Below are 16,232 nucleotides of genomic sequence, written 5' to 3' on the forward strand. Positions count from 1 at the left end.
CTGAAACAGTTTTGTGAAGAGGAGTGGTCCAAAATTACTCCAGATCGTTGTGCAGGTCTGATCTGCAACTACAGGAAACGTTTGGTTGAGGTTATTGCTGCCAAAGGAGGGTCAACCAGTTATTAAGTCCAACGGTTCACATACTTTTTCCTCCCTGCGCTGTGAATGTTTACATGTTATGTTCAATTAAACCATGACAGCATGTAATGTTTGTGTATTATTATTTTCAGCAGACTGTGTTTTTCTGTTGTTGTGACTTAGATGACGTTCAGAGCACATTTTATGACCAATTCATGCAAAATTCCGCGTTATCCCAAGGGGTTCACATACTTTTTCTTGCAACTGTAGGTGCTAAGGCTGATTTTTATGGCCTAGAGTCTTATTATCTGTGGAACCTCCTTTCCATCTATGAACAAATGAGAGAGGCTCTCCTGAAGATACTAGTAGACAAAGGACCTTCTGATATGATCTCCTGTTGGATCCCAGGCTGTGGAATGTAATCCCTAAAAAGGCTTGTTTGGCTCTCATTCTCCCAGTATTTATGAAAATAATAGACACACATCTCTTTTGACAAGTATTCAATGTTAGTTATTTCCTTTACTGATTTTAATGACTTTATTTCAATGTTGTAAGTTGCCTTAAATTTTAGAACAGGAAGTTGGAGTTTACAGTAAGTTCCAGAATATATAACCATATAAAATAGGAATAATAATAATATTAATAATAGCTCATTTAGTTTTCCATATTTCCTGCAACAAACTGCTGATAATGGGTCCTGTGTTGTGCTATAATTTTAAACTATCCTCCAAAACATTTTAATGAAGAAAAAAGAGAGATGCTTTTCAAATGTGATGAGAGAGAGAGAGAGAGAGAGAGAGAGAGAGAGAGAGAGAGAGAGAGAGAGATTAACAGAAGAAGGCAAGAAATAATGAAACAAATCAAGATTTTGTTTTGTTAATTTTACATGCACCAAATAAATTTGTCAGAAAAAAAATGTCCACAAAGTTGATTGTTTAAGAAAAAAACTTTACTTTGTATTATTCATCCCCAGAATGTATTACTCTTCAATAATACATTGCATTTTAATGCAAATGCTTCATTCCTTTTTTTGTTTGTCATAAATCAGATAAAACAAACAATTTAAAACTGAATCTAACTAGTACCTCTTGCCACAACTTGCTGCAGTTTTAGTGGTTTTCATCCTTTTCTTGAGATTTTTAAGTAACTATGATGCATAAAAAAACAAAGATTCACATGCAATAACAGTCAATAGTGCTGTAGCCTCATAGTATATGTAACATTTGCACAATCCCATATAATCTGGTGTGAAATAAAATCTAGAGTAGCAACATCAGAACCTGTCAGAAGATTGGGATTTTATTGGAAAGTAATTCTAAATGTATTATTATGTCTTAAAAAAAATATTTGCACTGGGCAGAAACTCGATTCCCAACTCTTTAAGCCAATGATACCATATTTCAGTGGTGGCGAACCTATGGCACACGTGCCAGAGGTGGCACTCGGAGCCCTCTCTGTGGGCACATGCACTGTTGCCCCAGCCCCGCCTCCTCCCACGGCCCCCTCCTCACCAGCAGCCCTCCCCAGAGGAGAGTCACCCCTGGGCATGGCCCACACAAAGCAGCCCAGCCAAGGACATGATAGCCAGGGAGCGGGGACAAGATTCCGCCCTTGCGCCCTGTCACGCGCAGATGATGCTGCGGGGCACGGGCGGAGGGCATGGTTGCCATGGCACTGCTGTGATCTGTGGTGGGCCGTGGAGGTGGTGGGTGGCCCAACGGGCAGGATGGAGTGGGGACGGGGTGGGGGGGCGGTTCTTGGGCACTCGGTCTCTAAAAAGTTCGCCATCACTGCCATATTTTTTTGGTTATTGTGTGCATCGTGTTCTCAAATCAAGTTGGTAGGAGTAATTGCAGAGGTGATCTAATTTATTCTTGTGGGAATCATTCAGTTAAGAACTTTTCCCATATATTTTTAACTAGTAAATATGAGTTCAATGTCTATCATTAAAAAAAGAACAGTTGCATTATGTTAGCAGCTTTGTAATCATTCTAATCAATAATTCAAAACTTTCCAAGACATTCCAAATTCGCTCTTATACAGAAACATGCACATGGAGAGATGAACATTTCTATCTGTTCTGTTAATAGTGGAAACATGCAGGCAAGTACAATGAAAGAAGTAGTAATTTATGACATACAATAAAGTTATTTTAAACTGATAAAGAGATGTTTACATCTCCCCTTCCAATTCTTGCAATTCTCATAAAGGAGACAACAAAGATACAGAATGGGAGATTATCATATTAACATCAGTGATATTGCAAGTTCTTTGTTATTTCAACTAACATTGTTTTTAAATGAGGCTTTTGTGACTTATTATTTCAATCACTTGATAAAAGGGGATTTTTTCTTTTTTCTTTTTAAAACTATATTTTCTCTCTCTTCCTTTACATTATCTGTTTGATCTATTGATGCCTAATTGATCTTCTTTAAGTTTTTAGTTATTCTTGTTTTGGTTTTAGATATTGTTTATCATTTTCACTATTGATTAATAATCAAGATTTATTTTCATTAACTCACAGGTAAATATTGAACTTCAAATTTTACAAATAAGAAATCTAACACAGCACAATTTCAAGAAGTATTAATTCCCCTATAAATGTTCATTAAAACAATATGAATCATATCTTCTTTGGGAAACATTGAAAATATTCTACTTCTGAACACCTAAGAATTATATATTTATGTTATATTTAAGGTTTATTACAGAAAAACAGAATGTTTGCTGATTTGTGTTGACATTTGTAAGATTTAGATTTGGGCTATTGGAAAAATGTCAATTTAGCAAAGGACAATAAACATATGTCTAATTGTGTGCATGTGTGTGTAAAAGAAAAAATAGGAGAAACTGTGTGATGCTATAAATTTTCCCCCCAAAAAATGTGCCTCTGTTTTTTCCAATTTAAACTTTTCCATAAAATATCACTGTGCCATAGACCAGCAAACCATTTTTAGCCTGATATATTAAATTAATCCAATCAATGACTGATTATTTTATAATTCAGTAAATTACATCAATGAAAAAATTGGATTTATTGACTAACCATTATTGTTTAAACAATGGATAATTTTATTTAGTGACAACAGCCTTTAGATTTCTCACAAAAGACTCAGTACTTTAGAATGTTTAATAAAAGATGTCAGATTTGAATTTGAATATAAGATTAATGTGGAATGCATATGCATATATGATAAATATATTGCATAAAATACAATACTTTATGTTAATTTTTTTGCTAATTTGTATGGAATACAATTGTATACAATTTATGCATAGCAAAGTGAAATATAGAGGAAAATGAAATTAACAAATTGCTATTCTTTAGTTTCTCCCCATCTACACTCCTATCTTAAATTTCTTCTGTCTGATTTTGTGATTTTAAGAGCATAGATAAAGGACTTGTATACATTTTTATGCACAATTTTTATATAATTTTGGAACATAGAGTAGGTTTTTTTTCCTAAAGCAGGCTGCTGTAGGAAATTTTTTGTCACTAATACACACTTTACCTTATATACAGATTTTTGTCTACCAGTTTTATAAATATAAGTATTAGTTTTGAAAAACATAATAACAGATTTATTTATTTATTTATTTATTTGTGTATTCAAGTCATATTTGACATTTGGCAACTTCCTGGATTATTTGCTCCAGTTTTTCCATCAAGATTTCAGAAGTGGCTTGTCATTGCTTTCTTCCAAGGGCTGAAAGAGAGTGACTGGACCAGGGTCACCAAGCTGACTTTGAGCCTAAAGGTCTAAAACTCACAGTCTCCTGGGTTCTGGCTTGGTATCTTAAATATTACAATTAACCAGCTTTATTTATATTTGTCAAATAAACATGAATATGTATATGTAATAAATATCCCATATTTATATAGCAAATATAGATCAATTGACTTATCAAATGTGTGTCAAAAATTCTCTTTTCTATAAATACAGTAATAGGATGATTTTTTTCTGAAACACCTCTTATGTAACATAGTGGGTTGTAAAAAACAAACTTTCTGTTCTTTAATATTTGCATTGAAAACAGAATTTCAGCTGAATTACAACTTCCTTTTTTTCCATAGGGCATCCCTAATCACAGTATAATCAATGTAGTCACCAGAAACAGGTGGAGACAAAAAAAGAGAGCATGACTTGTTTTTGAATGTATGGAATCCATAATAAAACTTTTTCACATTTTCTTTTCAATCCCATAATATTCAACAGTTATGATAGTTAGCAAAGACCCACTTACCTAGGTGTCAACACAATTCATTCTACAAGATATTTAAAATATGCAGGCTTTGAAATATTACGTATATCTATATGTCTATATAATTATGGTAAAAAGAAGTTGCTATGATTTTGGATGGCTTTGTGAAAACAGACATGTGACTACAAAGATGACTTCTATTTATTGTTAAATGGTATAATACATGGAAAATATATATCTAAGGAAGTCTAAGGAGGATGCTTGTAAATAGTTTCCTTAGAGAAATTTAGTTCTTGATTTTTTATTATATACATCTCTTATAGTTCTTTTGTTCATAATGAATATGTCTTTTTGATGATATCTAGGAGTTTCACAGTTGAAGAAGTCATTCATGGTTGACTCCATCAGCTGATAGTATAATGAAGAACCAGACAACTGTGACAGAATTCATTCTACTTGGATTCTCTGCAACCAAGAGACTGGAACCTCTGATTTTCGCTTCTTTTTGCATTACATATACTATTGCTTTGCTGGGCAACCTTGTTATTATTACATTGGTATGGTATGATCACAGCCTCCATAGCCCAATGTACATCTTTATTGCCAATTTATCTTTTTTAGAGATTCTTTACACTACCACTGTTATTCCCAAAATGCTAGTCAATTTTATGAATCAAAGGAAATCAATTTCCTCTCAAAATTGCATTTTGCAAGCTTACTTCTACTTTTCAGCAGGATCCTCGGAGTTCTTCCTTTTGGCAGTCATGTCATTTGACCGTTATATTGCCATTTGCAATCCACTGAGGTATACAGATATCATGAACACATCATTTTGCATCAAACTCTTAGCTGCTTCTTGGATGTGGGGCTATTTTGTTGTGATCACACCAACCACCTTGTTAGGCCAGCTGCATTTCTGTGGTTCTAACACCATCAACCATTTCTTTTGTGATGTTGATCCTCTACTAAAGTTGGCCTGCTCTGATACAAGAACTATTGAGATTATTAATTTTGTAAATTCAGCGTTGCTCCTTTTAGGATCATTGCTGGTAACAGGGATCTCCTATATTTTTATCATTGCAACAGTAATTCACATCCCCTCAGCCAAAGGCCGCCAGAAAGCATTTTCAACATGTGCTTCACACCTAATTGTAGTGATTCTATTCTATGGAAGTTCTATTTTCATTTATGTTCAGCCACAAAAAACCCATTCATTAGATCTCAACAAAATGGCCAGCATTCTGAATACAGTGATAACTCCACTATTGAATCCTTTCATTTATTGCCTGAGAAACAAGCAAGTTAAGGAAGCCTTGGCACACTTTACCAGGAAGAAAATATCCCCAATGATTAATCTCAAAGTTCTAAAAAAGGGGAATAGGTCTTTGCACTGCGTGTAATAATAGTTCAAAATGAATGAAATTTTGTGTCCACAGAAGAGGGTTGGTTTCAAAGACCACCTACAATGTCCTCATGCATTTAAGATTGCAATTGTATAAAATTTATCTAGAAGCTGACTCGGTTTAATTCAGAAGTGCCTATTCCTGTGCAAATCTTCACTGTCCATGAGTAAAGTTTAACTTTCATATTTTATCTTTAACAATGGTGATTGGAGGGGGAAAAATGATGCTGCAAATCTTTCCCACTCCCCATGGCGTCCCTCAAGTTCTGATGACTCTAGATCAGGGCTTTTCAACCAGTGGTACGGGTACCACCTGTGGTACATTGGCACCTTGCAGGTGGTACGCGACCATCCTAGAAAAGTGGTAGCGGGGGAGGGGAATGAGCTGAACCGGTGGCAGCACCGCACAAGCCTGAGTGAGAGATGGCTGGAGCTGCAGGGCTGTCAGGGCTCAGCGGAAGCGCCAGGATCAGAGCCGCTTTCCAGCTGATCGGCGTTTCTTCGGGACTGTCAGGGCTCAGTGGAAGCACCAGGATCAGCGCCAGGCTCCAGCTGTAGCTCGGCACTGATCCTGGTGGTTCTGCTGAGCCCTGAAGAAGCATCAATCAGCTGGAATGTTGCAGCATCTCCAGGGTCTTGTGATTTACATTTAGATGCTTGGCAACTGATTCATATTTATGACGGTCACAGTGTCCCAGGGTCATGTGAAGTGATCAAAACCTGCTGCAACCACCCAGCAGATGGGGGGGATAAAAACCAAACACCCCCCCACCCCACCCCCGCTGCCAATCCTCAACAGAAAACAATGAAAACCTTGGACAGGAGGAAGAGCGCTGCCGGGTGGGCAGGCAGGTGTCTTGCTCAGCTGTGGCTTGGGGGGCACTTTTTTCAGTGCCATTGTAACTTCGAACAGTCACTAAGCAAACTGTTGTAAGTTGAGGACTACCTGTACTTCATCACTTTTTTCTTTTTTTTGTCATCAAATTTTTGACACCTTGCTAGGCGACTGGTGGTACTCGGATATTGCCATATCCTAAAAGTGGTACAATGGGTGAAAAGGTTGAAAAGCCCTGCTCTAGATGAGAGTTCTGACACTAGGGGGAAGGAAATATTTCCAAAGAAAGGAATGGCAAGGGAAGGGTGTTCAATGTTTCTGGCTCAATTATGCATTGTATATGGGAACAAAGTAATATCATTCCTGGAGTAGGTATAAAAACTCCTTCAATATATATATGAATGGGGAAAATGTTTTTTTTTCTGTTAATCTTTAATTAAATGATAGCATTACTTTTTATGAATTCTCTTTGCTAAGCTCATTGTTTTCAATGGCTATATATATGATTACAGATTTATCCATTTTTACATTATTGGAAAATTATGTTTCAGGTAAATTACAAATTTAGGCCATTTACAAATGTATACATTTTGATTTATACATTTACATATTCATACCCAGATTTTTGGAGAAACTAGAATTTTCACCAAAACGACAAAATGTCTATTAAGGTATCAGAACTTCATAAAATTCTTATGTCTTTCTATATGACACAAATACAAATATGGTGACATTATATAGCAACATTTAATGCATATTTCATATTTAACATATATGATAAAATAGCTGAAGACTTCATCCATTTCTTGCTGTCAGACCAGTACCTTGAGAACTCTAGAAGACTATTGTGTTGCAAAAAGCAGCAAGTCTAGCCAATATCATTGTTTATTTTTTTTAAAAAAATAGTTTATTCAAAAATGATTAAAATATAAAACACCAAATTATTTTATAGATATTTTATTAAGTTTTTATAGTTACAAATCGTTAGTATTTAATAAACAATGTGTTGTCTGGGTTCATATATTTAACTTTAATAGTAATATAACTTCCATTTCTATTCTCTACTCCTTTTTTCCAGCCATTTATCCCATGTTTGAAAATATTCTGTATCTTCTTTCCCTTTCATTTTCAATGTAAGCCTATCCTTTTCCAGACAATCCAAAATTTTCCTAATTATGTCTTTTTCCGATGCTGTTTCTTTGTTTTCCCAATACTGTGCAAATGCAATTCTCGCTGCTGCTAATACATGTAATATTAAATATATACATTTGTTGTCATAGTTCTCTGTAATTATATCTAGAAGAAATAGTTCTGACTTAAAATCTACATGCTTTCTTAAGATTTTCTGTAACCACATGTGTATTTTTGACCAAAAATCTTTTGCTTTAGGGCAGTGGTTCTCAACCTGTGGGTCGGGACCCCATTTGGGGTCGATCGACCATTTCATGGGGGTCGCCAAGCAAAGCTGTCCGCCATTTTTTTTGTCCGTCATTTTTTTCCCCCTTTTCCAGCAGGTGCCTTACCTCCCTTGGGCTGGGCCAGCTGGTGGTCAGCCTGCTCCATCTCTGCCGCTTGCCAGCTACGCCTCGGCTGGCACAGGGGGCGGAACCACACATGCGTGGCGCTCCCGGGCAGGGAAAGTCCTCAACTTACGACCGGTTGGGTAGTCCTCGACTTATGACCGGTTTAGTCCTCGACTTACGACTGGTTTAGTCCTCGACTTACGACCGGTTTAGTCCTCGACTTACGACCGGTTGGGGTCGCGGCATTAAAAAGGTTGAGAACCAGTGCTTTAGGGCATGTCCATCAAAGGTGAGAGTACGTACCTGGCTTTTGCCTACATTTCCAATAATTACTACACATGTTTTTAAACATTTTTGCTAATCTTGCAGGTGGTAAATGCCATCTATAAAACATTATATATATATTTTTCTTTATAATTAGCTGCCCTTGTTATCTTGTAGTTTCTTTCCCACAAGTTTTGCCATTTTTCTAATTCTACATTGTGCCCAATTTTTTTTTCCCCGGTTATCATTGTTTCTTTAACTTGTTCATCTTCCATCTTCAGGTTTAACAAAAATTAAGTACAAGGGCAATTTGGAAATAAACCTCCATTTGATTATCAATGACAGACACTTACAGATACAGAACTTTTATCGTATACATTAGAAAACTACAACATTACATTACTTTTTGACATAATTGCCATTCAAATTGAGGCACTTGTCATAATGTTTTACAAGGTTTGAAATTCCTTAGTAGTAGTAACTTGGCACCAAAACTGGACTATAGGGAGGGTGATCAAAACCATCCCAAAAGAACTGCTTCAAAAATTCTTGGGTGTGAGATGCCAAAGGAGTACTGCTAGTGAAGTTTATGGAGTGCAGTTCAACCATCAATTCCGATGTCTACTGTGAACCATTATGAAAACTCAGATGAGTCATCCATAACAAGCGTCAGGGCATGCTGACTTCCAGTGTGGTGTTGGCTCATGATAATGCATGCCCGCACACCACTAGATGCACTCAAGAACTTTTGAAGCAGTTCTGTTGCTATGATCAACCTCCCCATAGCCCAGATTTGGTGTCAAGCAACTACTATGAAGAAATTTCAAACCTTGTAAGACGTTATGACAAGTGCCTCAATTTGAATGGTGATATCGAAAAGTAACGTATATAAATTTGTTTAATAGATAGATGATAGATAGATAGATAGATAGATAGATAGATAGATAGATAGATAGATAGATAGATAGATAGATAGATAGATAGATTTGCTCCTGATTTTGAACAGCTGGTACATCTTCCCTATTGATTAGTATCAAGTCAAAGATAGTGATTTTATGCCTTCCTCAATTCTGAATCAGATTTTCAGGAAGATAATTTTGGAATTTTCTGAATTGACCATACTTGACAAATTTTATCCCCCCACAAAATCTTTGAATAATTGAAGTTTCTCATTGCTAAAATTCCATATTTCACATGTCCAATTTATCATAAATTAAATATACAATAATTTGAATCCAAAATTCAAATATTGAAACAACATTCATGTCTTTCAAGACTTTATTTCAAAATAAAAAGCAAGCTGTTTTTTTCCAATTTTTGAATAATTTTGGTTGTTCCAAGCAGCAACGTGTCAAATGTCATCATCATAAAAATATCATCATCAAAAAAACTTGAAATGAATTCATCTGACATTGAAATGTTCCATTTTAATTGTTCTGAAATTACATATTCAATGCTTTCGAGTTGGAAGTGTTTTAGGTTTTGTTGCAGTGGACCACAGCCTTCTCATTAGCTGCAATTAAATTCTAGAAACAAGGCATTACATTTACATAAATTAAGCTTTGTGTGCTCCAACATTTGGGACTGATAAAACAGTTGAACATTAAGGACAATAAATACAAAGATAATACAGCAAGTAACTCTATAGCAATATTCCAGTATTTGAGGGACTGCCACAAAGAAGAGGGGTCAAATTATTTTCCAAAGGACCAGAGGGCAGGCAAGAAACAATGGTTAGAAACTGATCAAAGAAAGAAGCAACCTGGAATTAAGGAGAAACTTCCTAACAGTGAGGACAATTAACCAGTGGAACAGCTTGCCTTCAGAAATCATGCTCCATTACTGCGCAGTAGTGCAACAGCCGAGGGATCGCAGGACTCCATACCCTACAGCCGATTTCTGCCTGCTAGGGGGACCCTAAATGGGCCTGAAGTTGCACCGTAGAGGCGATAAAGAAGGAGAGAAGTCCCACTGAGTGCAGAAAGACAGCGGTTGATCTGATTGGTCCAGGAAAAGCCTTCCAGAAACCAACAGGAAGAAAGGCTAGCTTAACTTCAGAGTCTAGTCCAAGCTACAAGCAGCCGAAGCCCAAAAGCACTATTTTAAGCTGACTGTAAACAACAGGCTTGGAACTGGGTAAAAACAGTGATTTTCTCTCTTCTACTTGATAATTGATTTCCTGAAAAAAACAACAACCAAGAAGCAGAAAGCCTCTGAAAGTGTGGGGGATCTTTGCCCCATCCTCCTACAGATGGAAGCAGTAAATTAAGCCCTTAAGTGGGGACAGAAATATACTGAAATGAACTGAATATAAGACCTAAATCTGGATATATAAGGCCTAGATCTGGTGAGATGTGTTAAGATTTCTTTTTAAATCATGAAAATAGAAGAAAATAATTGTTTATTTTGAAAACTGAAAACTGAAAAACAAACTAGTGCTGACATCTAGTGGTGAATGAAAATATAGTAGTTGCTTCAATACAGGAATTGGCAAAGTCCAGGAAAAGATAATTTGTTTTTGGGTGACCTTCAATGTCTTAATAACAGAAAACAGCTGTGACAAAAAGAAAACATCTTGGGCTACCTATAAAGAGAGAACTATAAACTTTAGGGGAAAAAATGACTTTTCTGGATTACAAATACTTATTCAACTGTGACTTTAAATCTGTCTGCAGAGAAAGGAAAACCCTGATTTTTGGCTATCATGGAAAACCAGAGATCTGCAGAAAGAATATACCAAGAAAAACAAATACTTTCTAGGAGGAGATATATGCTATGTTACAACTAATTCAAACAACAATGATCTCAAACCACGCTGAAATTAAAAATAACTTTGAAAATATAAATGAATGCATCTGTAATTTAACTTTACAACAAACAAACTTCTCAGAAAATAAAAATAGAGAGTGAGCAGATAAAACAGACAACTGATGAACCAGAGAAGAAAGATTTAAAGATGAAACCTAACAACAGAAGGAAGTATGACTCAACCCAGGTGGGAAAAAAACTTATAGGAAATAATGGACATGGAAAAGATAACTTATACTTTAAGGTCACAAAATAAGTCTGAGGACAAGAAAAAAAGATTTGACAAAATGGATTACAGAGCTACCAGGAGAACTACGAGAATTTAAGAGACAAAAAAATGATAAGAGAAATTAAGAGAGAAAGAAAGGGAAAAAAATCAATGAATATGAAGAGACGAAACCTTTCTATAAAAACATCTCATCTGATTTGTCTTTTGTACCTACAACAACATCCACAAAACTATGGGAAGACTCTTTGATTCAGAAAACATATTGATCAGGAAAGATGTCTGGCAAACTAAAAATTCTTAAGTAAGAATCAAGAAATTAGATGATGGGATCTATCAGAGGGAATATTTTAAAATTAAACATCTGTTTAAATATGGTTAAAGAAATAGAAAGATTTTGGATATAAATTAATTTTAGTTTAAGAGGGATGAGCCCCTCAAGTAATATAGTATTTTTTCCCTTTCTTTTTTCCTTTGCGTTTTGTGTTTTGTCATGAGAAATATAAAAAATGTTAGAATGGTTTATATAAAGGAAATGTTTTAGATGCTTAAGTGAAATTGATCTTGAGAAAATTTTGAATGGATAAAAATGCTTTGATTAGATCTAAAAGATTAGATAATTGAATTTATTTAAATGGAACACTTAAAGATTAAACATATGCTTGAAAATGATTAAAAAGAAGAGAAAAAATCTGGATATAAATGTACATTAGACTAAGAGGGATATGTATTTTAAGTAGTATACTACCTTCTTATTTCTTTTTCTTTTCTTTTTTCTTTTTTTCTTTTTTTTAAGATATGAGAAATGTAAAAGTGTTGGGATGGCCTGTGTAAGGAAAAAAGACTTAAATACTTAAGTGTAATGAAAATCTTAACCAGTAAGGTTATGTGGATATTTATTTGTTTGTTTGTTTGTTTGTTTACTTACTTACTTATTTAAATATATTAATGCAATTTATTTGGATTATAACTAGTCCAATCTGACACTAGTCCAATTTAGATTGCTATAAAATGTTTTAATACACTAGTTTGCATAGGTCCATCAATCAATCAATGAACTGTTTCTGACAATTTCATCTTTTTCTGCTGAAAAAAAATTAATAGCAAGTTGGAGCCACTGCTGCTTTTCAAGGTTGGGCAGTGGAAGGCATGAGAGTTGGGTAGAATTCAATCTTAGTGATTGCAGATTATTTTCTGAGGAGTTGGAGCCAATACAAATTTATTTCTGTATACTGCTAGTATAGAATCTGGAGGTGTGCAATACTTTGCATTTTATTCAACAGCACTCTATTCCAAGAAAATAGGTAGGAAAAAATACCTACTTCCTGTCAAGGTAATTGGTAAATGAGGACTTATAAACCTAGAGCTCACATTTTCTTTTTGTATGTGAGTTTCAGTGATATGAGAGCCACGTTGGTTTACTGCTTAAGGTACAAGACTAGAAAGTGGGAGACTGTGAGTTTTAGTCCTGCGTTATCAATGAAAGTCAGCAGGATGATTTTGGACCAGTTGTGTTCTCTCTCAGCCAACTCACCTCACAGAGTTGTACTGGAGAAAATAGAAGAAGGAAGGTGTGTTGGATATGTTTACTGCTTTGAGTTATTTGTAAAAGTAATAAAAGCAGGATACAAATAAATAAATAAAACTTCCCATTATACCCTGAATGTTGGATACGTCATCTAGGTGAAAAATGGCTGTTTTAATTGTTTCCTCTGAGTATGTACTCTGTCATGAAACACACTAGAGAATAGAGTGTTGCCATATAAGAAGGAAAGTTATTTATTATCATCTTCTTATTTCCTTTGTTGGATAAGAACTGGTGAGTTGTTTTCTTCACTGCTTTCTGTATTAATAATATAACAAAGGTACAGCCAAAAACAAAATCCTAATGATTATCCTAGTGCTATAGATAAATATTCTTCAGTAAAGAAGAAATTGTAAATACAAGTAATATATTCTGCAGTTTTTATATTTCTGAGGACACGAGTGGTGTTTAATTGTTGAAACTTCTGATAATTTTGATTACTGTGTATCTTCACATAAGTATATAAAAATGAATACTTGAACTTTTTTAAAAAAAATAGTTTTATTCATTTATAACATAAAATGTGAAAATACAAAAGCAAATAGTAGGGAAAAAGGTGGAAACAAAAAAGGTGTGACGAAAAGGGGGGAAGAAAGAAAAGGCATTGACTTCCAACTCTCTCTGTTGCAGTAAAATCAGACATTAAAATCAAATCTCAACTTTTTACATTTTTATAGTAGTAAGCACTAGCCATTTATGTATCGGCAAATCAGTCTAATCGATAAAACATTTTTTTCCACCTCAAGCACTAAGTCCAGAAGTGGTATCCAAGTAGAAACAAAAGTAGTTATGTTCTTTTCTTTTATCAGCAAAGTCAATTTGGCCATCTCTGCTAATTCCATCAGCTTTTGTCCGTGGTAGGAATGGAGGCATCCTTCCACTTTTGTGCATAGAGCAATCTTGCTGCTGTCACCATATATAAAATCAGAGTTTCACTTTTTTTCCCAGTTCTCTTTCCATTGAGCCCAGAAAGAAAGTTTCTGGTTTAATCTTTATGTTCACTTTAAGAACTTTCTCAATTAATATATGAATCCTACTCCAATATTTCTTTGCCTTATCATATGTCCACCATAAATGATAGAGTCCCTTTTTTACATTTATATTTACAACATGGAAAAATGTCTAGAGAAATAATTAGTAAATTTCAGATGAAGTACTCCCCTCTCATCTTTTTCTCTTTAGATATTAATCTTCCCCTCAGCAATACTACTATATTATGTACAGTTCCATCAAAAGCTTGTTTGAACACATCTATTCTGTTTCAATAGATGAATGCAAGTTCCCAAACCATTCATCTTTAGACTTTAGACTTATTCTTTTGAAAAAATTTTTGCATCAGTTACCAATTTGGTAAAACTGTTTAGATAAAGAGATAGAAGGGGAATTCATCAAATTTGTGAGATAACACCAAGCTGGTGGCAATAGCCAGCACTTTAGAAGAGAGGTTCAAGATCCAAAAGGATCTTGACAGACTTGAACATTTGGCCCTATTCAATAAAATTCAATTCAGCTGTGAAAAAAGTAATGTCTTACAGTTGGGGGGGGGGGGGGAAGCAAATGTGCAGACATAGAATAGATGGTACCTAGGTCAACAGCAGTAACTGTGAGAAGGATCTAAGAGTCCTAGTGGTCAATCCACATAATATGACCCAGCAGTATGCTCCAGCTGCCAAAAAGGCCAATGTACTTCTAAGCTGCATCAAAAGTGGATAGTGTTCAGATGAGAAGAAATAGTAACACTTTACACTGCACTTGTAAGACCACACTTGGAATTGTGAGCGCAATTCTGGTTACCACAACACACACAAAAATATGTTAAGACCCTAGAAAGTATACAGAGAAGAGCAACAAAGATGGTAAAGAGCTTGGAGGCTAAATTGTATGACAAACGGTTGAGGGACCTAGGTATGTCTAGATAAATCAAAGAAAAGGATGGGGGGGAGAATGTTGGTAATTGTCTTCCAGTACTTGGTAGGTGTCAAAAAGAAGAGGGGATTGACTTATTGCCTAGAACACCAGAGTGCAGAACAAGAAGTGATGGGTGGAAGCTTGTCAAAGAGGGATACAACCTAGAGGTAAGGAGAACTTTTCTGACAATAAGAACAACTAATCAGTGGAATAGTTTGCCTCCTGGGATTGTTTGCTCCATCACTGGAGGTTTTAAAAAATAGGGCAACCATTTGGCCAGGATGGAATATAATCTTCTGCCTGAAGAGAGATTGCACTAGAAGACCTCTGTTAAATAAATTTTAACCCTTCTCCTTCAGAGGAAATATATATATATATTGTTTGTTCAAATCTCTTTTGTACTGAGGGTAGTATATTTTCCAAATATTTAGATGTTGAGAAAATACATTTTAAAAGGTTTTTAATAATTATTAATTATTACATATAATTTAAATTAATCAGTAAAATCAATATATGTTCATTGTATTTTATTTGTTTGATAACAATGAAATAATGATAAAATAATTTATCTACCTTGAAAAAAATGGGGAAAATGTATATAATCAGAAAAATACATTGATACAAACATAGATGTTGGAGTAATACAGATTATCTTTAGAAATATGTTTTTTTTTTAATCTCTCCCAAAATAAAAGATCAAAAATCAAATTATTCTTGCAAAAATTATAGATAGGCTCAATCACTTTATACTAAATAACCAGTATTAATTAATCTTTTATTACAGAAACATATAATATTTCATTATGTTCAAATAAATATAATTTTATAACTTGTGTTACAATAGAGCTCATAAATGTAATTCTGGCTGAATTAAAGATTGAAAGGATGATGAAATGGTCCAATTTTTTTTAAAAAAATCATGTCATTTATTTAAGGTTCATCCTATTAATTTTTTTAGCTATTAGTCTTTATATCTAGGTTTAAGAATTACAAAATTGATTATACATTATGAGGGAAAAAAATAAAATATTTTTTTCTAATGAAAATCTAGACCCTCTCCAGTCGGGCTTCAGGCCGGGTTACAGCACGGAAACGGCATTGGTCACGTTGGTTAATGATCTCTGGAGGGCCCGGGACAGGGGTTATTCCTCTGTCCTAGTTCTTTTGGACCTCTCGGCGGCTTTTGATACCGTGGACCACAGTATCATGCTGCGGCGGTTGGGTGGGTTGGGAATGGGGGGCACCGTGATGCGGTGGTTCTCTTCCTTCCTCACCGACCGTACGCAGTCTGTATTGGCAGGGGGACAGAGGTCGACCCCAAGACCCCTAACTTGTGGGGTTCCACAAGGGTCGGTCCTCTCTCCACTTCTGTTCAATATTTATGTGAAGCCGCTGGGGGA

The 16,232-nt window shown here is 35.1% G+C and overlaps 1 protein-coding gene across 1 annotated transcript; it reads left to right on the forward strand.

The window, feature by feature from the left end:
* Window positions 1–4,700: 4,700 nt before the first annotated feature.
* Window positions 4,701–8,592, forward strand: LOC107288464 (olfactory receptor 6M1-like). Its single transcript, XM_015817085.2, has 3 exons — window positions 4,701–5,597; window positions 6,818–6,886; window positions 8,587–8,592. Exons 1-3 carry the CDS (start codon window positions 4,701–4,703, stop codon window positions 8,590–8,592), a joined length of 972 nt encoding a protein of 323 aa, XP_015672571.2.
* The last annotated feature ends 7,640 nt before the right edge of the window (window positions 8,593–16,232 follow it).

Source organism: Protobothrops mucrosquamatus, unplaced genomic scaffold, assembly GCF_001527695.2.
Source record: "Protobothrops mucrosquamatus isolate PMUCROS unplaced genomic scaffold, P.Mucros_1.0 scaffold550, whole genome shotgun sequence".
Classification (NCBI taxonomy): Eukaryota; Metazoa; Chordata; class Lepidosauria; order Squamata; family Viperidae; genus Protobothrops; species Protobothrops mucrosquamatus.

Coding starts and splice junctions, on each gene's coding strand:
- LOC107288464 (XM_015817085.2), top strand. CDS start 4,701: ATGAAGAACCAGACAACTGTGACAGAATTCATTCTACTTGGATTCTCT. Junction 5,598..6,817: donor AGCAAGTTAAGGAAGCCTTG/GCACACTTTACC, acceptor AGGAATGGCAAG/GGAAGGGTGTTCAATGTTTC.